The 23748-nt window shown below is 40.0% G+C and overlaps 1 protein-coding gene across 2 annotated transcripts in view; it reads right to left on the bottom strand.

Moving 5' to 3' along the window:
- The window catches only part of LOC133542895 (LIM domain only protein 7-like), an 89224-nt gene that overhangs the window by 16316 nt on the left and 49160 nt on the right, over positions 1–23748 (bottom strand). For both annotated transcript variants that reach the window (XM_061887144.1, XM_061887145.1), the window contains 6 exons: positions 22122–22267; positions 21744–21927; positions 19930–20430; positions 15613–15924; positions 13021–13135; positions 9685–9846 (listed from right to left, as the gene is read on the bottom strand). In XM_061887144.1, the coding sequence (XP_061743128.1) occupies positions 9685–9846; positions 13021–13135; positions 15613–15924; positions 19930–20430; positions 21744–21927; positions 22122–22267 (1420 nt within the window). The remainder of the gene's footprint in view (positions 1–9684; positions 9847–13020; positions 13136–15612; positions 15925–19929; positions 20431–21743; positions 21928–22121; positions 22268–23748) is intronic.

Raw genomic sequence — 23748 nt, 5'->3', positions numbered from 1 at the left:
GTGGACTACCAAAAGCGCCTTATTGCAGGGAAACTTGCCAAGGGACATGGAAGCAAATATTAACATTGCTGTATGTATACTTTTGACCCAGCAGATTTGCTGACATTTTCAGTAGAGCAATAATAAATTCATAAAACAACCAAACTTCATGAATGTTTTTTGTGACCAATCAGTCTATCACAAAAAAATAAGAGCTGTAGAAATTGTCGGAAACTCAAGACAGCCATGACATTATGTTCTTTAAGTGTATGTAAACTTTTGACCACGACTGTGTGTGTATTACATAAATACACACATATACATACAATATATAAACATATATATATACATACATACATTTATATTAAGGGTGTTACGGTACACAAAAATTTCGGTTCGGTACATACCTCGGTTCAGAGGTCACGGTTCGGTTCATTTTCGGCACAGTAAGAAAACAAAATATACGTTTTTTGGTTATTTATTTACCAAATTTGCAAAATCTTCCACCAAAAATATTTTTCTTGGTGGAATATTTGATGTGAATTAATGGGAACCTTGGATAAGTCAATAATTCATAATATTCATTTTGATTCAATATTATGTTTTGAGCAATGACAGTTTGAAAGAAAAAAAAACAGTTTTGTTTTATTAGTCAATATTGTAACTTTTTCTATATTACATTTAACCTTGAAGCTTTTTTATTTCACTTTTGTTTATTTTAATAGTACTTTTAGAATGTGCCGTGGGCCTTTAAAACATTAGCTGTGGGCCGCAAATGGCCTCCGGGGCACACTTTTGACACCCCTGCTACAGATAATAAATAAAATCTGATAAATCTATGGGTAAAATGCAGAGCCTGGCGACGCATGCATGTTTATCATAACTCTCTCGCTCTCTGTCCCTCCCTCACGAAAGTTGCTGCGTGCACAAATTGTCTTGTTTTTAACCCCTTCTTAACCCTGAACGTACATTGAAAATACACCCAACCCTAACTTAAAATGCCGGACATTTGAGGCATTTAAGAAACTCCACCCGGACAGCCCTGCAAAAGAGGACATATCCGGTGAAAAGAGGAGGTATGGTCAGTCTATCGTAGCCCGGTCGCTGCTAGCATGCCGTCTGTTGCCTCAGTGTGGATTGTTTACACAACGTGCGCTACGCTACCTAATATGTCCGTGTGGAAACTCTTTCAGTTGGAGGGTCTTCCAGCTCTGGCTTTAACATGTTGTCCTAAGCCCGGTCGCTGCTAGCATGTGTACTCGTTCGGCACACCTCCGAACTGAACCGAAACCCCGTTACGAAACGGTTCAATACAAATACCGTTACACCCCTAATACATACACACACATATATATATATATATATGTCTGTTTGTATGTGTATACACATGTTATTTTATATATATATATATATATATATATATATATATATACACACACACACATAAACATATAAACACACATATATAAACACACACACACACACATATATATATATATACATACATAACACACACACACACACACACACACACACACACACATATATATATATATACATAAACAGCATATATATATACATACATATAAACACATATACACACACACACATATATACATATATATACACACACACACACATACATACATATACACATATCCATTCTTCCATTTTCTAAACACACACCTACAGTAGGAGAGTGGCCGTGCGCAACCCGAGGGTCCCTGGTTCAAATCCCACCTAGTACCAACCTCGTCACGTCCGTTGTGTCTTGAGCAAGACACTTCACCCTTGCTCCTGATGGGTGCTGGTTGGCGCCTTGCATGGCAGCTCCCTCCATCAGTGTGTGAATGTGTGTGTGAATGGGTAAATGTGGAAGTAGTGTCAAAGCGCTTTGAGTACCTTGAAGGTAGAAAAGCGCTATACAAGTACAACCCATTTACTGTGTCTGTAAAACTTAGAGTGAGCTCTGTGCATCATCAAAAGAGTCCGGGTAGAATTTTTCCATAAATACCAACGTTTGCAATGAAAATTCCGTACAGTAAAGTAAGTACGTTACGCTTGTGTTGACGCGACTTTTGTGCGTGGCAACTATTATAACTGAGGCCTTAGGGCATCTGCATTTTTTCAAAGAACTTGTGAGGTCAGAGGTAAATGTTCCGAAACTCATGCAAGAATGCGCTTTCTACTCCTAACTTTGTGTGTCACGTGGGAACCAGTTCTACTGAGTAATAAAGCAATTAATGCAGAGTTTTAATTGGCTAATTGAAAGTGTCTCCTGTTGGTCTCCACTCAGTAGCAGAAAGTGATTTAAGGCAGAGTTCCTCAATAAACAAGGTTTAAACACAGTAGACAGTCCATAAACTAAATCCACCACTGACAGGTCCTGATCTGGGATTAGGATGTCAGGATCTGCAAAATCGGCGTATAAATCTGCCCACTAATCTGCTAATGCTGTGCGTCTGGTTTTCCAAAAACGACATTTCAAATAACCTGTAAAAATTGGCTTTGGTGGCACTCCACAGCAAAACAAACACAAACATGGTTTCTACATGAAAAAGAGAAAAGCGTGTTCACAAAGTGCATGCAATTACCACATAAGTAAACCCAGGAGCTGAACCCTGCAGAGCCTGAATGGGAAGAATCCACTGCAGCAGGGGACAAAAGGACAAAGGAGTTATGAGGAGATAATAAAATAAAAAACCAACAACTTTGAACTGTTATAACATTCCGCTAAAATATGAATATTTCAGACAGAATGCAAGATGACAGTATGAAGATTATTAATACACCTGTACTGCATGGCTCCAATCCTACTGCATGTTGACACTAAGTATTGTACACACAATACAAATAACAATGAATCACCTTTTTTTTTTTTAGGGCTGAAAAGCAAACAAAAGAAATTGCAATCACGATTTGTAATTCAAAAAATATTTTAATCTCGCCTAAAAAAATGCTGCAAAAAAAAGCTTTTAACTTGGCTGAAAGCCACTACTAGCGACCACGCAGTCTGATAGTTTATATATCAATGACGAAATATTAACATTGCAACACATGCCAATACGGCCGCTTTAGTTTACTAAATTACAATTTTAAATTACCCGCGGAGTTTCCTGTTGAAAAAGATCGCGGAATGATGACGCGTGTTTGTGACGTTATTGGTTGAAGGGGACTTAATAATAACAGTTCTAGCTATACCGGGGCGGTATAGCTCGGTTGGTAGAGTGGCCGTGCCAGCAATTTGAGGGTTGCAGGTTCGATTCCCGCTTCTGCCATCCTAGTCACTGCCGTTGTGTCCTTGGGCAAGACACTTTACCCACCTGCTCCCAGTGCCACCCACACTGGTTTAAATGTAACTTAGATATTGGGTTTCACTATGTAAAGCGCTTTGAGTCACTAGAGAAAAGCGCTATATAAATATAATTCACTTCACATATGTTGCCAACAGCTGCAGAAGAAGAGATTTAGCAAATAAAAGTTTATAATTGTCACAGTTTGATGTTCATCTTTGTCAAATATTTCACGAGGAGGCTTTGATCATCTTTCCTGTCGTATTTTTTAGACTATAAGTCGCAGTCTTCTCCACAGTCCAGCAGGGGGTGAGACTTGGCCAAACCAAAAAATATATAAATTATTATTATTATTTTTTTTTAATAGTTTGGCCAAGTCTCACCCCCGGCCAAACTACAAAAAAAAAAAAAAACGCGACTTATACTCCGAAAAATACTGTAATATGCAACATGTTGTAAACCTTATTTAACAACAGAACATGAAGTTATTTATTAAGCACTCCCAAGTACATTTACTTTTTGTGCACTGGCATGCGAGCGTGTGACTTAGTGCAGTGTTTTTCAACCACTGTGCCGCGACATACAGTCTGGTGTGCCGTGGGAGATTTATTTAATTTCACCTATTTGGGTTAAATGTTTTTTTGCAAAGCAGTAATTATAGTCTGCAAATAATGTGTTGTAGTTGAGTGTCGGTGCTGTCTAGAACTCGGCAGAGTAACCGTGTAATACTCTTCTATATCAGTAGGTGGTAGTCAGTAGATAATTGCTTTGTAGATGTTGAAAACAGTGGGAGGCAGGGTGCAGGTAAAAAGGTGTCTAATGCTTAAACCGAAAATAAACAAAAGGTGAGTGCCCCTAAGAACAGGCATTGACGCTTAGACAAGGCTATGCAGAACAAAACTAAACTGGCTACTGAATAAACAAAAACAGAATGCTGGACGACCGCAAAGACTTACTGTGGAGCAAAGACAGCGTCCACAATGTATATCCAAACATGACAATCAACAATGTCCCCACAAAGAAGGATAAAAACAACTGAAATATTCTTGATTGCTAAAACAAAGTAGATGCGGGAAATATCGCTCAAAGGGAAGACATGAAACTGCTATAGGAAAATACCAAAAAAAGAGAAAAAGCCACCAAAATAGGAGTACAAGACAAGAATTAAACACTACACAGGAAAACAGCAAAAAAGTCCAAATAAGTCAGGGTGTGATGTGACAGGTGGTGACAGTACACCAACTTTGAGACAAGAGCTACATTAATGCATGCTTGGTTATGCTTTAAAGTCATATCCAACAATTGCGACGACAACTTTTTACTGTCAACTGAGTTACGTTTGATAAATTCTGCTGGTGGTGTGCCTTCGGATTTTTTAAACGCAAAAAAGGGCTCAAAAAAGGTTGAAAAACACTGCCTTAGTGCAGTGGTTCTCAAATGGGGGTACTTGAAGGTCTGCCAAGGGGTATGCGAGATTTTTCAAAAATATTCTAAAAATAGCAACAATTCAAAAATCCTTTATAAATATATTTATTGAATAATACTTCAACAAAATATGAATGTAAGTTCATAAACTGTGAAAAGAAATGCAACAATGCAATATTCAGTGTTGACAGCTAGATTTCTTGTGCACATGTTCCATAAATATTGATGTTAAAGATTTTTCTTTTGTGAAGAAATGTTTAGAATGAAGTTGAGATCAGATAGATCTCTATTACAATCCCCAAAGAGGGCACTTTAAAGGGCAACATTATCACAATTTCAAAAGGGTTAAAAACAATAAAATTCAGTTCCCAGGGGCTTGTTGTATTTTCTGAAGTTTTTTTCAAAATGTTATCGGTCCCGGAATATCCCTAAATAAAGCTTTAAAGTGCCTGACTTTCGCCATCTGTAAATCCACCGTCCATTTCCCTGTGACGTCATACAGTGCTGCCGAAACAAACAACATGGCGGTTACCACGGCACGATATAGCGACATTAGCTCGGATTCAGACTCGGATTTCAGCGGCTTAAGCAATTCAACAGATTACGCATGTATTGAAACAGATGGTCGGCGTATAGAGGCAGATAGTGAAAACGAAATTGAAGCTATTGAGCGAATAGCTATTGACGCTATTCGGCCATAGCGTGGGTGTACCTAATGAAGTGGCCCATAGCATGGCTGCCTTAGCATCGCCGGTAAAATGTGCGGACCAAACGATCAGGACTTTCGCATCTTGTGACACTGGAGCAACTTAAATCCGTCGATTGGTAAGTGTTTGTTTCGCATTAAATGTGGGTATCTAGTTTCAAATGTACATACAGCTAGCGTAAATAGCATGTTAGCATCGATTAGCGTAGCATGTTAGCATCGATTAGCTGGCAGTCATGGCATGAAAAAAATATGTCTGATTAGCACATAAGTCAACAACATCAACAAAACTCACCTTTGTGATTTCGTTGACTTAATGGTTGCAAATGCATCTGCAGGTTATCCATAAATCTCTGTGCCATGTCCGTCTTAGCATCGCCGGTCAAATGTGCAGACACTCTGGTACATTCAATGGGGGTCTGGCGGCAGACACTTTGGCATCTTGGGGCCAGTGGTGCAACTTGAATCCCTCCCTGTTAGTGTTGTTACAACCTCCGACAACACACCCACCAGGCATGATGTCTCCAAGGTTCCAAAAAATAGTCGAAAAAACGGAAAATAACAGAGCTGAGACCCGGTGTTTGTAATGTGTTGAAAATGAAAATGGCGGCTGTGTTACCTCGGTGACGTCACGTTCTGACGTCATCGCTAAACGACCGATAAACAGAAAGGCGTTTAATTTGCCAAAATTCACCCATTTACAGTTCGGAAATCGGTTAAAAAAAAATACATGGTCTTTTTTCTGCACCATCAAGGTATATATTGACGCTTACATAGGTCTGCTGATAATGTTCCCCTTTAAGTTGATGATTACTTCTATGTGTAGAAATCTTTATTTATTGAATCACTTGTTTATTTTTCAACAAGTTTTTAGTCATTTTAATATCTTTTTTTCCCCAAATAGTTCAAGAAAGACCACTACAAATGAGCAATATTTCGCACTGTTATACAATTTAATAAATCAGAAACTGATGACATAGTGCTGTATTTTACTTCTTTATCTCTTTTTTCAACCAACACTGTTTTGCTCTGATTAGGGGGTACTTGAATTCAAAAAATGTTCACAGGGGGTACATCACTGAAAAAAGGTTGAGAACCGCTAAATACACAGGATTAAAACATTCTCCATATTAAAATCGGGCATATTCAGTATAATAATCTAAAGCGTCTGATAGCATTATTTGTCATTTTCCACCTGGCAACTCAGCACAACCTGCTAGTCAAACATGACTACAGCGAGGCAACTTGCACACAAACTGTAACGTCAAATATTACAAATTATTACCACAATTCAAAAGTATTAACACACTAAATATGAACAAATAATCACAATTAAAGCAAAATTTTACACACTTTAGGTTTTACTCCCATATTTCATTAGTTGAAAACAAAGATCAATAAACTTTTACTATACACACAAAATGCCCTTTTCTCTCAATTATTGTTTGACAAATCTGATTTAATCTGTGATAGTAAGGACTTGCCAAGATAATCCATCCACCTCACAGGTGTGGCACATCAAGATGCGGATTAGCGCGCATGATTATTGCACAGCTGTGCCCTACGCCGGCCAAAATAAAAGTGTGCAGTTTTATTACAAGGCACACACGCCACAGATGTTGCCAGAGTCGAGGGAGCGTGCAAAAGACACGTTGACTGCAGGGACGCACGTCCACTTGAGCTGTTGCCTCTCCATTAAATGTTTTTTTTATCCTTGCACTAATTTGGCAGTATATGCAACCGTCATCACAACCGTAGACTACATGTAACCACACCAGCCCATGGACCTTCACCTCCCAGATGGCCTGAGACCAGCCAACCTGACAGCAGCGGCAACAATCGCTTTGCAGAACCAAATCATTTGGTGGTAGCAGGGGGTGTATATTGTAGCGTCCCGGAAGAGTTAGTGCTGCAAGGGGTTCTGGGTATTTGTGCAGTTGTGTTATGTTGTGTTACGGTGCGGATGTTCTCCCAAAATGTGTTTGTCATTCTTGTTTGATGTGGGTTCACAGTGTGGGGCATATTTGTAACAGTGTTAAAGTTGTTTATACGGCCACCCTCAGTGAGACCTGTATGGCTGCTGACCAAGTACGCATTACATTCACTTATGTGGGCGTAAAAGCTGCATATTATATGTGATTGTGCCGGCATGCGGTATGTATGGAGGAAAAGCAGACGTGACGACAAATTACAGAGGACGATAAAGACAGTGGCTTTAAGGCACGCCCCCAATGTTGTTGTGCGGGTGGAAATCTGAAAAATTCGGGAGAATAGTTGCCCCGGGAGATTTTCGGGAGGGGAAACTATTTGGGAGGGTTGGCAAGTATGTTGACACACTGAGCCGGTGGCTGCTTCTGCTTTGTCTTAAACTTGCTAAAAGTCAATTCTAGATTCTAATCCATGAATCTTCATCTAAACAGAATTATGTGAGCGTGAAAATCCATCCATCCATTTTCTACTGCTTGTCCCTTTTGGGGAATGCGGGGAGTGCTGGAGCTTATCTCAGCTGCACTCAGGCAGAAGGCGGTGTACACCCTGAACAAGTTGCCTCATCACAGGGCCAACACAGAGACAGACAGTATTCACACTCTAGGGCCTATTTAGTGTTGCCAATCTACCTAAGCTTGGAAATATCACAGTTTATTTTATTCTGGTTTGTTATGGTTAGTCTGTATGTTTAGCACCTAGTAATGCTATGTGGCTCAAAGCTGCATCCGTTTAGCACTCGGCTTCTAAAACTTACTGCTCTTTCTCCCTGTGTTCAAAAATATAAGGTTCTGGATCATAATGTTCGCAAAGTAATCGTCATCGGCGCTCAAAAAGTCTGCTTGACTTGCAATGTCCTGGACGGGGAAGGGATCTGTGGTTCCTAGCGTGTCGTCATTATCTCTCAAAATGGCTCGGGAATCTCCGTGAGATCGATACTATTTCGAACATATCTATTTACTCGCAAACTTTGGAAGCCTTTTGGTGTCATAAATCAGATAATAGCTTTAATATAGAGGAAACTTGTTTTTCCACTCTACTGCTACTTTAAGGAGTGGGACTACTCAGGACAGGCTGCAGTGTGCTCAACCAACCACCAGGTACAATCTTTGAGCAGATAATATCGTATCATCTCTTTCCTACTTATCAGGTCTGTAGCGCATTTTTCATTTGCGCTTGAAGTGAAGCATGAGGCAAAAACTAACTTATTATCATACTTATTTTTATGTAATGGGCAGAACAATCTCTGTCTTTGACTTGATGACATCAGCGGCCAAGCAATTTTTCCATTACAGAATAAGCATTTTCTTTGGTGATCAGGATCATTTGTCTGATTGTATGCAGCTGTTGCCACACAAAGGAGTAGACTACCGTATTTCCTTGAATTGCCACCGGGTATATAGTATGCGCCTGCCTAGGATTACTGCCGGGTCAAACTCGTTTCGCAAAATAATTAGCATATGCCTAGAATTTCCACCGGGGCAAACTCGTCACGTCACGAGTGACACTTCACCTGTCATTTTCAAAATGGAGGAGGCTGATTTCAGTCAGTTGAAATCGCATAAAAGGAAGAAGATTAAGAGCTATTCAGTAGGATTTGAGGTCCAAGCTATTGAATATGCTAAAATGAACAGTAAGCAGCTATGTTTTATTAATGTACCGTAGCTGCGTGTGTCAAATATGAGTCATTAAATGACTCCCGACTCCTGGTGGTAGAGGGCGCTAGTGATCCTTCTTGCGACTACTCGGCTGCAGAAGAAGTGACAACAAGCAGCAAGAGTTTATTTTTTTCCTCTCGCTTGCACTTTTAACATGGAGGATTACATATCTAAAATAAAACAGTTTTCTAAACTGGACTTTCAATCAAAGCAGGAGGTAATAAAGGAAGATCTCCATCGAGACAGAGAGACTTAAAACTGAAGAAAGATAAGGAAGACTTCTATAAACAAGTTATCGATGCTTTTGATCAGAAGGAGCTGCGCATGGACTTCATTTATAAGTAAAGGTAAGACCATAATAACGTTTTTTTTATTAAATGTGCTTTTCATGATGGTGTCCTTACATCACACTCAAATTTTTAAGCGCAGGCCTAAATTTACCACATGCCTTTGGTAAGCGCCGGAGTGAGAAGAAGTTTTAAATTAATTAGCACCCCGGCGGCAATTCAAGGAAATCCGGTAAGCATGTTCTCTTGTGATGAGGACAGTTTGTATAATTGTATGCAGCTGTTGCCACACAAAGGAGTAGATTAGTCTTTAAGGGACAAACACGTCTTCCTTGCACCCAGTTGCTTACCCTTATTTACACAGCGACAAACATCCATGGTGAGAGCGCCCGTCTGCAAGGCAGATGCCATCTTTTCCTCCCACAGACTGGAGCCCACGTGTGCTGCTGCAACTCCATCAACAGCCAGGATCTCATCGCCGACACGCAGCTGGCAGAGCTCGGCCGGGCCGCCTGCCGAGGGAAGGACAGGCGTCAGGAGAAGACGACAGATAAGGACGCAGACAAGGTACCCGCTTTAGAAAATGATTTGCTCGAACCAACAAAAAAAGAGGAGGAGCGGAGACAAGGCTGCCGCTCCAAATTGTAACGCGTCCAATTCCCGGCAGTCGCTTCTACTCCTGAAAGTGTGTCAGCCACAAACTTGGCCTCAAAGTGGGTTGTTTGTGCCAATGTTTCCCCGTGTCGTTCCTACATTCCTGCACGGTACACAAGTCTGCCGCTGCCACAACACAACAACCCTCTTCTAACATGGCTTTAAACACTCGGGGTGGCTTTTAAGTACGTGTTCTAGCATGTTCACGCTAAAAGTTGTGACAATTAGTTGACGTTGTCAACATTTGTTGCAGACAATTACCGTATTTATCGGACTATAAAGGCGCACTTAAAATCCTTTCATTTTCTCAAAACTCGACAGTGCGCATTATAATCCGGTGCGCCTAATGTACGGAAAAAGTTTGGTTGTGCTTACCAACCTCGAAGCTACTTTATTTTGTACATGGTGTAATAAGTGTGACCAGCAGATGGCAGTCACACATAAGAGATACATGTCGACTGCAATATGACTCAAGTAAACTACACCAAAATTTGATATGATCCATTGAAAATATAGAACATTATACACGGCGCTCAAATTGTTTTAGTACGACTTTGGTAAGCTATGAAGCCGCACACCTTGATGGATTGTACTGTGCTTCAACGTATGAGTATTATTATGGTATGTGTACAAGGTAAGAAATATCTGGTGTTTTGTGTCACAATATTATGCAAAAGAAACTTTTCTTATCTTCTGGTACCTGCTAATCTGTATTTGGGATCTGCATAAGTCCTGAAACTTAGCGCGCGTCCACTTTTGTAGTCCTTTTTCTCTATCTTCTAGTTATGTGACATTCATCCTCCGCTGTTGCCATTTCTAACATAAAGTAGTGTAAAGTTCTTACTTATATCTGTCAGTAAACTCGCCATGAAAGCGCTAAAACATACCGGTGTAGTGAGTTTACATAATTCACCCAACGAACTTTAGTTATTAGAGGGTTCCGGTCGGACGTTTTTTCACGGGACACATTTCTGATCTTGTTGTAGTTTCCGGATGAGGAGACGCTGCTTCGTTATTGATTGAAGTGAAGTCTGAATGTCATTAAAACAGTTAGCGACATTTTTGACACTTCTTCCACTCCTGTCCTTGCACGCTACACCGCTACAACAAAGATGACGGGGAGAAGACGCTGTCGAAGGTGAGCCACGTAAATAAGACCGCCCACAAAACGGCACATCCTGAAGAGACTGTCAGAAAGTGGCTTGAAGATGATCTGTAAAACAATCTATGGAACATTTTGACCAAAGAACCACCATTACATGTTATGTAGACCACAAGGAAGTGTTTTACATTTAGAAAAAAAAAAATATGACCCCTTTAATGCGCCCTATAATCCGGTGCACCTTTTGCATGAAAATAGACCCGACTAGACCCGCTCATCGGCGGTGCGCCCCATGGTCCGGAAAATACGGAATATTTGTCGATAAGTCATGACGTCACTCGTTTTTTCTAGCAGAAGCAGGTCAGCGCCGCCACTCATGTAAACAGCATCTGAAGTGTGAGAACATTTCCTTTTCATTCTTGTTAAAAACATGACTACCTTGCTCATTTTGCAAAGCGGACTTTGGTTTTAATCCCGTACATTTAATGTGGAGGCATGAAGTCGGACATCTGGAGGGAGGATGCAGTCTCAACCTCGGTGAGATTGTTAGCTTGTCCTCTGCCTTGCTAGCTAACAAGTATGAGACGAAGTTGTGTGAAAAAACCAGATTCAACTCTCATTTTAGACAAAATCAACCAGCTAAACTTTGTTTACAGCAATTCAAGAACTTTAAAAGCAGCATCAATTTGCAATTACGTTAAAAAAAGGCACAAAGACAGGCAACAATGCGGAGGTATCATAAGATTACACATACTATCTATTAATACGCCGACATTTTAATAATTAATCAAAGATACAAATCTCCACACAGTCTATCAGAGCAGTGGTTCTCAAAGTTATTTCAGTGATGTACCCCCTGTGAACATGTTTTTAATTCAAGTACCCCCTAATCAGAGCAAAGCATTTTTGGTTGAAAAAAAGGGATAAAGAAGTAAAATACAGCACTATGTCATCAGTTTCTGATTTATTAAATTGTATAACAGTGCAAAATATTGCTCATTTGTAGTGGTCTTTCTGGAACTATTTGGAAAAAAATATATCAAAATAACTAAAAACTTGTTGAAAATAAACAAGTGTTTCAATTATAAATAAAGATTTCTCCACATAGAAGTAATCATCAACTTAAAGTGCCCTCTTTGGGGATTGTAATAGAGATTCATCTGGATTCATCAACTTACTTCTCAACATTTCTTCACAAAAGAAATCTTTAACATCAATATTTATCGGACATGTCCACAAAAAATCTAGCTGTCAACACTGAATATTGCATTGTTGCTTTTCTTTTCACAGTTTATGGACTTACATTCATATTTTGTTGAAGTATTATTCAATAAATATACTTATAAAGGATTTTTGAATTGTTTCTATTTTTAGAATATTTAAAAAAAAATCTCACATACCCCTTGGCATACCTTCAAGTACCCCCATTTGAGAACCACTGTATTATAGTGCTAAAACTCCCCAGAGATAATTAATAGTTAATATATTCATGTGCAGCTTTTTAAACAGCACAAAATGCTTTTCTTTCAGAGCAAGTTAATTTTCTTTTTTGTTGTTAGTTTCCTTTGCTGCTATTTTCTATTGTTTTAACACATAAACAAGTTTTTTTTTTTGCACTTTGCCTTTCCTTTTAATGGAAACATTTGAATAATTATTAAAATGTTTACCAGCTGAAAAAATATTTCTGATTTAGCCATCTTTGTCGTCGTAAGCACATGCCAAACAAAATTAGTGCTATCAAATGTGTGTACGTTTTATCATCTGACTAATCGTTAACCACCAAAATAATCAATAGCTGCAGTCTAATATTGTCAAGAGATTTGAACAGAACAGAATAAGGATGCGTTAAATCAATATATAAAAAGAAAATACTTCAAAAGAATAGTACATTTGTTACATTTTGTTTTTAGGCAGAGACAAAATGTTTTACCTGGCTGAATGTATTTTATTCTTGTTCCAGTAGCATCCCAACGAGGCTGGAAACCCAAGTCTTGTCGACTGTCGGAGTTGAGAGCGAGACTCACTCTCAAGTGACCACAGTCCACCTGAAAGACACACCAGGTTCACACACTTTAAGCCGACACCCACTGATCAGATGTCAAGTGCTTCCTGGTGGAAAGGAGATACTTTCAGGGCACCTTCTGTTAAAGAGGGGGAATTATCTCTCCTAATAGAAACATGGGGGTTAGAGGCTGTCAACAAAATGCATGTGCAATTACAACAACATAACTGAAGGTGGGAGCCAGGGGTGTCCAATGTGCAGCCCGAGGGACGTTTAGGGCCCGCAGATCATTTTAACGGCACATTCTAAACAACCCCATTAAAAAGTAGAATAAAATAGCGAACAGGTGAAATGTAACAAAAAAAAAGCTGCAATGTTACACAAAGCTGCAGCTTAGGCTGTTTTATTTTCGTTAAAACTGTTATTGCTAACAAAATAATGAATCAAAATCATTCCACTTTGAATTTCTTGGGGGATAAATATTGCATATTTTGTGTTTTCTGCAGAGAGCATTGAAATTTAAATAAAAATAAAAGACTAAATAAACCTTTTTAAATCAGGCTTTTTACTAATCTGTTTTTTACGGTGTTGTATTCTGCAGCACGGTGGAAGAGGGGTTAGTGCGTCTGCCTCACAATACGAAGGTCCTGAGTAGTCCTGGGTTCAATCCCAGGCTCGGGATCTTTCTGTGTGGAGTTTGCATGTTCTCCCCACCTCCAAAGACATGCACCTGGGGATAAGCCCCTCCCACCTCCAAAGACACACACATGGGGATAGGCCCCTCCCACCTCCAAAAACATGCACCTGGGGATAGGTTGATTGGCAACACTAAATGGTCCCTAGTGTGTGAATGTGAGTGTGAATGTTGTCTGTCTGTGTTGGCCCTCTGATGAGATAGCGACTTGTCCAGGGTGTACAATGCCTTCCGCCTGATAGTAGCTGAGATAGGCACTAGCGCCCCCTGCGACCCCAAAGGGAATAAGCGGTAGAAAATGGATGGAATATTTCTATTATTCAATCGATGTTATGTTTTCAATTATTAAAGTAATATTTATATTTTACATATATTTTATACTATACATTTTTAAATGGTGTTGAGGTATTTTCCACTGTAGACCGCCTCAAAAGGTGTCGATTTTCTTCAAATCCTCAGTGGCAAGCCATGTTTTGTTTTTGCTTTGTTAGTCTAACGTGATGTGTGTGCAAATGCAAGTTTTGTGTGAAGTGAATTATATTTATATAGCGCTTTTTCTCTAGTGACTCAAAGCGCTTTACATAGTGAAACCCAATATCTAAGTTACATTTATACCAGTGTGTGTGGCACTGGGAGCAGGTGGGTAAAGTGTCTTGCCCAATGACACAACGGCAGTGACTAGGATGGTGGAAGCGGGAATTGAACCTGCAACCCTCAAGTTGCTGGCACGGCCACTCTACCAACACTCTATTTTCTTTTTTTTGTTTTGTACTACGTCATTCGTCATGTCATACGTCACGTACGTATTCGCCCTCGCCCAGCAGAGAGGTAGCAGCATGGGTAACGTTAGCTGTGGTGCTAGCGGTAATACAAGAGAGAGAAGGTGCAAATCTGATAAATGAATTAATTCCCAAGAAAAAACACAGGGGGTCCATCGTCTGGCGGTGGCTAGGCTTCAAGTGGGAAGATGTCAAACAGACAACCGTAATTCGTCAAGTGTGGTGCTAAAGTGTTGCTACTAAAAGTAGCATTACTGCTAATATGTAGCATCATTGGAATGGTCACCCGCTAGAGAATGAAGAGTGCTTACTCCGCATGTCAACATCTCCATTCGGTGCCACATGCCCACAAAATCAGGCACAAAAGTGCACTTTATTTGTTCTAAACTATTGCAGTGGCGTTCTGTACAAAAAGTGCACTTTAATTTAGTGTTGTTTAGATATGTCATCTTAGTGACATCATGCACAAAAGTGCACTAATAATAGCTTGTTTTAAAATGTCTCTGACAATCTTGCACTTTCTGTTTTGGAAATGACATTAATGTTTGTGCCACTGCTTAATAACTGTTTAATAAATACACTTTTGGTCAATTGACTTAGTTGTGATTTCCATTTCTGCATGAAAGTTTAAAAGTAGCATATATTAATGCAGTATGAAGAAGAATGTTTGAATGTAGACACATAGAATCATCATACTGCTGTCATTATATGCATCAGCCCGGGATTGAACTCAGGACTAGTCAGGACCTTCATATTTTGCGGCAGATACACAAACCCCACCACCACCGTGCTGCCAAAGCAAAAACGGTTAAACAAAAATGGCATAAAACATTAAAAAAAAATACAAAATTAAAACTCTATATCGACTGATCTGAAGTTCATCTAGAGATTTTAGAGTTAAAAAAACAAACAAAAAAGTAAGAATTATTTTTATAAAATGTTTAACAACTAATTTGCTCAATAGTAACTTCTGTACACCAACATTCTCTCCGGCTTTTCCTGACCATAATTGCAATCAAAAATAGGTTTTTCTACTGTAAATCTTACCTTTAGCATGTTGATTCTGGCATGGCAAGGAAGAGCTGCGGCCTGGCTGTGTTGGGGCTGCATGTTCAAATATATCTGGGACTGATGCTGAACACCATTAGTCCGCAAGGTCTGGTCAGGGAGACTATCCCACTCCTCCTCGGCTAAAGTGGTCTTCTCGACATGGTTGGCTGCCTGCATCAGATTCTGCTGCCAAGTTCTTAGACAAGCAGTGGCGGTCTGTCTTTTGAGCAAAGAGCTGGCGGCGAGTGGAACACATGCCTCGCTTTCACCAGTCAAGACTGGACTCTGACTGTCCACTGGACTGATTTCCTGAGTGAAAAATACATCGAGTTAGGAAGCAGGAACATTGCATTAACCTCAGAGAGAGAACATTAACTGAAAGAGAGTCAACAGGTACAGTTTCACAGCAGCGTATATAATTTATGAGATAAACAATAGGTGAACCATACAAGCGGAAATGCTCTCAATGTTAACACTTAACCAAAGTGAGTGAAACACATTTTTGAAAGTGAAATAAATCAGCCGGATGGACGTTCATTTACCCAGAAAATTCAAAAGGAAAACTGTTTCTTCCCCTATTCAGTGAATTCTAAATGGTCAATAACTGCGAGTATGAGGTGGCTAACAATGCAGGCAATTGGGATTATTTTGGATTCTGATATATTCTGTTTGCATGCTGTGACCTGCATGTTAACCAAGCTAGCGCGACATTGTTATCGTGAGAGCTAACACCAAGGAACTACTTTTATGCATCGTCTTGCAAGTAGCCAGCAACTTCCTTCTAGCTGAATTGCCGTCGGGTATATAGTATGCGCCAGCCTAGAATTACTGCCGGGTCAAACTCGTTTCGCAAAATAATCAGCACATGCTTAGCATTACCGCTGGCTCAGGATTAACGCCGGGTCAAACTCGTTTCGCAAAATATCGTTTTTATTAGCGCGTGTCTAGAATTTCCGCCGAGTCAAACTCGTTTCGCCAAATAATTAGCGCATGTCTAGAATTTCCCCCGGGTCAAACTCGTCACGTCACGAGAGACACTTCACCTGTCATTTTCAAAATGGAGGAGGCTGATTTCAATCATTTGAAATCGCTTAAAAGGGAAGAAGATTAAGAGCTATTCAGTAGGATTTAAGGTCCAAGCTATTGAATATGCTAAAAAGAACAGTAAGCAGCTATGTTTTATTAATATACCGTAGCTGCGTGTGTCAAATATGAGTCATTAAATGACTCCCGCCTCCTGGTGGTAGAGGGCGCTAGTGATCCTTCTTGCGACTACTCGGCTGCAGAAGAAGTGACAACAAGCAGCAAGAGTGAGCAGCGATCCTTTATTTTTTCCTCTCGCTTGCACTTTTAAGATGGAGGATTACATATCTAAAATAAAACAGTTTTCTAAACTGGACTTTCAATCGAAGCAGGAGGTAATAAAGGAAGATCTCCATCGAGACAGAGACTTTTAAAACTGAAGAAAGATAAGGAAGACTTCTATAAACAAGTTATCGATGCTTTTGATCAGAAGGAGCTGTGCATGGACTTCATTTATAAGTTAAGGTAAGACCATAATAACGTTTTTTATTAAATGTGGTTTTCATGAGGGCATCGTTACATCACACTCAAATTTATAAGCGCAGGCCTAAATTTATCGCATGCCTTTGGTAAATGCTGAAGTGAGAAGAGGTTTTAAATTATTTAATGCTCCGGCGGCAATTCAAGGAAATACGGTAGCTTGAGTCGCATTTGACGTTGGTTGCCGGTGAACCCAAGAAGTCAGTCAACATTGAAAATCCACACAGTACCAACTTGATAATAAAAGTGCTCTCAGCAAATGGAATGCAACAACATACCTAAAACATCGCTAGGAAGGGCTTTTGTAGGCGGAATAAATTCATTTTATCCCTATCTGCATTTTTAGCTAGGGGTGGGTATCGATCGCATGTGAACTAATACGGTAATTCCCGATACTGGTACTCAATGGTACCAATTTTTGGGATCGTGTGCGTTAAAAATATCTATTTTTTAATAATAAAATCGTTTTTTAATTAAATGAGCTGAGTATGCTCACCTTTGTCCAGTTATCTGGTTTCATTATCACATTTCTGAGTCTCATTTGCATATATGACATTAAGTTGCAATTTTTAGTAGTAAGTCCAACACATGAGATGGCAGTAGAGTGTAATGTGTTAGTGTGTTTGGGTTTCTGTTGCCCCCTAAAAAGTGTTAATGGTGCAAGTCAGTATTTTTCAACCTTTTTGAGCAAAGGCACATTTCTTTTTTCATTGAAAAAAATCCCGAGGCACACCACCAGCATGTTGAAAAATGAAACTCAGACACTTAACGGCACATTACTTGCAGATTACAAAAAAAATATTTTTTGGACCAGTTGGGTGACAATATCTAAGCGGTGGTACAGTGGTTGAAAAACACTGCTGTAAATATTGTACTTACTACGCAAAAGCTGTTTGTAACATGCATCTTAGTTATAGTTTTCATTAACACGTTTAGAGGGGTTGAAATCGCCATGTAAAATTGCTAATGCTAATCAGTAGCATGTCACTAGCAAAGTCAGTGTATATTTGTGCATCCTTGGAAAAGTGGAGCCTGCCTACCTTTATTCACATTGGAGCGTTTTGAGTCAACGGCCTTGTTGGCATTGAAAAATTGCAACATTACCTAGAGGTAGTCTGGCTGAGTCTGCTTTCAGTGCTGCTAAGGTGATCGCCAAATCAACTGGGTGTGACGCCACCCGCAACCGAGGCACTGTTGGATCTTACGTGAATCGGTGCCCGATAGGACCAGCGGGATTCAGCCGGTACCAAAAAAGAACCAGATTCAGAACACGCCTTGTACTGTTTCCACTACGGGTGGAATCTTATTTGTAACAATTCTGAATCAATAAAAAAAATGTTTTAAAAGATTTTTATATTATATATATATATATATTTTTTAATCTGTCTTGTCCAGCCACACGGCCAAATCCTATTGTTGAAATAGATGCCTATATCTACTCTACAGTAGGGGTGTAACGGTACGTGTATTTGTTTGGAACAGTTTCGGTACGGGGGTGTACTGAACAAGTTTCTAAGCTAAAGTCTTAACAAGCTGCTTTGCTTCTTCTGCCTCTGTCTCAGCATGCAGCATTGTCCCACCCACACAACCATCTGATTGGTTACATATATAGCGGTAACAGCCAATCAGCAGTGCGTATTCAGAGCGCATGTAGAAAATGCTTCAGCGTCGAGCAGATAGGTGTTTATCAGGTGAGCATAAGGCAGCGTACTCTCCCCAAATGATAATAAACACCTCCCAGTCAACTACTAGTAACATCACTATGAGCCCGTTTTAGCGTAACGTTAGCTCATTTTGCGGTGTGTGTGTGTTTTACGGACAGAAAAGCTTTGAATGGCAGGGTCCCTGCTATCACATGTTGATAAAAATATAACATTTACATAATAAAAATCAACTACTGGCTTCCCAAATGCTGTGATGAATTAAGCATGATGAGTTGACTTGAAACTGTTTAATGATGCACTTTTTATATGAAAAAGAAAAGTTATTTTATTTAATCTGAGCAACAACTTGAGGCAGTTTAATGTGGATTAACGTGGGCAGAATTACTATAGTGTTCCCAATGTTATAAGGATAGCAGACTGTTTACAAATTTGTTAAATAACCAAAAAAATAAATTTTGTTGTTTTCTTACTGTACTGAAAATGAACCGAACCGTGACCTCTAAACTGAGGTATGTACATCCCTACTCTACAGATTTATTTTAGAAAAGAGAAGTGTTAGATACTTGTCTTATTTGTATTTTACTTTATTAAATGTTTAAAAACAAAAACAGTTTTTGTTTAATATAAAAAAAATATTGAGCTGTTTATTTTACAGAGGAATTTAGTTAATCATAGGACTAGCAACCCATGTTATGAAAAAAGTATTAATTTTGAATCGAAAATAGATCCAGAATCAAATCATTACCCCCAACAATCAAATCGAATCGTGTGGTTCCTAAAGATTCACAGCCCCAGTTTGTACTATTTGGAATGCACAGAAAAGGCAGAGACGTGTGTTTTAGCAGGATTGTGGATGATGGGCGAAATTCCCCCCAAAATGCAGTTTTCCTTAAAGTGTGAAATATGAGTTCACAATTATACACACAAACTGGCTTCTTTAGAACCCCTGATTGTATAATCGTGCACACAAAGTTGTTCCCCTCAGACAAGCACTGAGCTGCACACATTTCAAAAAGGAACAAAAACAACAAGTGGCCATGCTTTATAGTCAACAAAAGCCACAATGTGTATTAAAGGAGTAACTCACATCAGATAGTCTTGGCAACATGGACATCCTGGACTGGTTGATCCCAAAGGGTCTGGGAGTGATGACGGACGAGAGGCGACGCGATCCCTCAGATCGCCTGAAACCGCGTGGAAGACTGGCTGAGCACGACCAAGAAGCAGCTCTTGACAAATAGTTCCTGCTCCCCACAGCTGGATGGCATGTACTTTCATCTTCTGGGGTTCCCGAATGGATGTCATGACTCTCTTTTTCGGACCGGTTACGCTTCTGGTCAAAGAGGTCTCCTAAAGAGTCCGAGTCCATCTGGTGTGGGGGCGTTGTGATTAAAGACGACATTGGGGCTGAAACCGTCATCTCTGTCGAATGTTGGAAGAAAGCGGGGGTTTTGTTGGCTTGGGAGCTAAAAGGCTGGTCTTGAGTGGGAGTGGGTACTGTTCTTCCATTTAATGGCTCTGATGAGAAATGGGTGTCTTCCCCCAAGATGTTTCCATCAGAGTCGGGCATGGTGCCAACAGAGGATGCCTAATGATGAACAAAAACAAAACACACATTACACAACAGGACTGAAGTGTGCCAAAGGTCTTCTTATGCATCATCAGTCAATTAATTTGTTGTATGACGTTCAATCAATATTATACAGTTTAATAATACAGTGTTATGAAAATTACTTGTAAAAAGTAATCATAGTTACTTTAACAAAAAGTAATTCAATTAATAACGTAATTAATGTTTCATAAATGTAAATAACTACTAGGGAAAGTAGTTATGTTACTTAAAAAAAAAATTCAAATATCTGACATATGCAGTTGAGACATTTTATATGAGGTCTCAATGTGCGTGTGTGTGCGCCTTTAAAAGGCGGGGCCTGTTGCCTGCTGTCGTGTGAGGTCATCGAGGGTTTCAATAGAGATCTTTAGCATTTTGTCCGCATTCTCGTTTTTTTTCTAGTCTAAGTCGAATGTCAAAATTGACCGGCTTCTCCGTTTATGGCCACAACCTTCTAGTATCCAGGTGAGAGGCATGATTTATAATCTAGAATTAACTTTCACCGACTCAGAGGCGATGCAGCAACTTCAATATAGCAGCATTAGCTCGTTAGCCCAGCTCACAATGCACCCTAGGGAGGTGTTTGGGGCACGTCCAGCCGGTAGGAGGCCACAGGGAAGACCCAGGACACGTTGGGAAGACTATGTCTCCCGGCTGGCCTGTGAATGCCTCGGGATCCCCCGGGAAGAGCTAGACGAAGTGGCTGGGGAGAAGGAAGTCTGGGCTTCCCTGCTTAGGCTGCTGCCCCCGCGACCTGACCTCGGATAAGCGGAGGATGATGGATGGATGGAGCTCGTTAGCTCTCGGTGATCATGGGGCCGCTAAAATTAGTTAAATAATCTGTTGTACTAATAACAATATCGCTCATACTTGGGTAGTATTCAGGTCACATTGTTGGCGTTTTTTTGGATGGAATAGTGTACTTGTCGTATTTTATGACTTATAATGCATTAAAAAAAGAAAGAAAAACGTGTTCTTGTCTCACAGTGATTGTGAGGGAAAAAAGTGCAGTTCCCCTTTATTAAGGACTGTGGGCTAATAAGTAATCTAAATGTATTTAATCGTAATGGAACACTTTGTTCGAAAGTCAACCAATTTGAAAGTCAGTCAGCACCTTACATGGCCGCCCCTCCTTATACGCAGAGCATGCGGTCCATGGGGGGCCCCATTAGGTGTGAAGTGCATGCAAAATGACAGGAGGCCGATTCATATGAGATTTTACAGCAAAAATATTCCTAGATCATGTTAGTTATTGCATTGGAGAGCCAAGAAAAGAAGTGTAAACTTACCTGTGAGGGGGAAAAGTTCCGGTGGCTATGAGAAGAGTTGGTGCTAAGAGGCACCTCGGTGGCGTAGCTGCGAGCCAGCGGAGCGCGAGTACGCGGCGTAAAAAAAGAGCTTGAGCACTTTGATGGAGGAGAACCAGAGTGAGAGCGCGGGGCAGGGCTGTGCCTGGGTGCTGACAGCTGGTCCCTGTAGAACCAGGGCGGAATGGAAGAGGAGTCAGCGTAATGAAGGCAGCGGAAAAGATGGAGGACGTGTCACATTACGCTGGTTAAACGTGGCCAAAGACAAGCCAGGTCAGCAGGAATCTCACAGAAGTTATAAAACATGGGGACAGTTACAGGCGCCGCACTTTCCTGCTGCACCTGGAGCAGCGGACTCACCTTTGCAGCTGCCCGTGGTTTCCCTTCTCGCCGTGGTCTTTCACAGCCCCATTGGTCATCTTGTTTATGACGTGCTCTCGGTCAAGCGACTTCCTGCGGAGATCGGACTTTGTGCTCCTGCGACGGTTCTTCCACTTTGTCAAGTCCTGACACAGGAGGACATTTTGGGTTAGAGAATCTCAAATATTTGACAACTACGATCTAGGACGGGAAGGTAATAGATCAGGGCTGTCAAACTCATTTTCATTGAGGGCCACTTCACAGTAATGCTGCTTTCTGAGGGCCAATTAAAAAAAAATTGACATAATGCATGTGGGTAATAACCTGTGATTAATCATGAATAATATAAACACATATGCATTTGATTATTACATTTCTTTATGTATAACTTGCTTCAAAATCATAAAGGTGACAAGCAGATATTTAACTTAGTTTTTATCTCACAAAAATTGTTTTACAACATAGTATATAATTTAATTGGCATGATCAGATAGTTTTAAAGTTTAAAATATGCATTTATTGTTACAACAGCCTGTCTTCATAGTAAAAAGAGTGTGGGTACTAGACTGGCCTGCCTGCAGTCCAGACCTGCCTCCCAATGAAAATGTGTGGCGCATTATAAAGCCTAAAATACCACAATGGAGACCTTGGACCGTTGAACAACTTAAGCTTTTACATAAAACAAGAATAGTAAATAATTCCACCTGAAAAGCTTCAAAAAATGTGTCTCCTTAGTTCCCAAAGGTTTATTGAGGGTTGTTAAAAGAAAAGGTGATGTAACACAGTGGTGAACATGCCCTTTCCCAACTACTTTATGTGTTGCAGCCATGAAATTCTAATTATTTTCAAAAAAGAAAAAAAGTTTGAGTTTGAACATCAAATATCTTGTCTTTGTAGCGCATTCAAATTAATATAGGTTGAAAATGATTTGCAAATCATTGTATTACGTTTATATTTTCATCAAACACAATTTCCCAACTCATATGGAAACGGGGTTTGTAAAATACCTTCAATCATCTGGCGTATGCAGTTTAGAGATGTTTCATGAGAGCAGAGTGTGTGCCTTTAAAAGACAGTGATAATGCTGCACAATTTTGAGAAAAAACATAATTGGGATTTTTCTTTCCATAATTGCAATTTTTATATATTATACAAAAACGCATAAAACTGTGAAAAAAACAAGTGTAGAAAGACAGAAATTCACTTTGTTTTATCTGACATCACATGGACAAAGATAAGTTCTTCTGGAGGAAAGTTCTGTGGTCAGATGAAACAAAAATTTAGCTGTTTGGCCACAATACCCAGCAATATGTTTGGAGGAGAAAAGGTGAGGGCTTTAATCCCAGGTGGGGAAGTGGGAGAGTGGCCGTGTGCAGCCTGAGGGTCTCTGGTTCAATCCCCACCTAGTACCAACCTCGTCACGTCCGTTGTGTCCGTGAGCAAGACACTTCACCCTTGCTCCTGATGGGTGCTGGTTAGCGCCTTGCATGGCAGCTCCCTCCATCAGTGTGTGAATGTGGAAGTAGTATCAAAGCGCTTTGAGTACCCTGAAGGTAGAAAAGTGCTATACAAGTACAACCTATTTATTATTATCATTTAACACTCTCCTACCATCAAGCATGGTGGT

The sequence above is a fragment of the Nerophis ophidion genome, linkage group LG25 (genome assembly GCF_033978795.1).
Source record: "Nerophis ophidion isolate RoL-2023_Sa linkage group LG25, RoL_Noph_v1.0, whole genome shotgun sequence".
NCBI lineage: Eukaryota > Metazoa > Chordata > Actinopteri > Syngnathiformes > Syngnathidae > Nerophis > Nerophis ophidion.
This window is presented reverse-complemented; position numbering and strand designations above follow the sequence as displayed.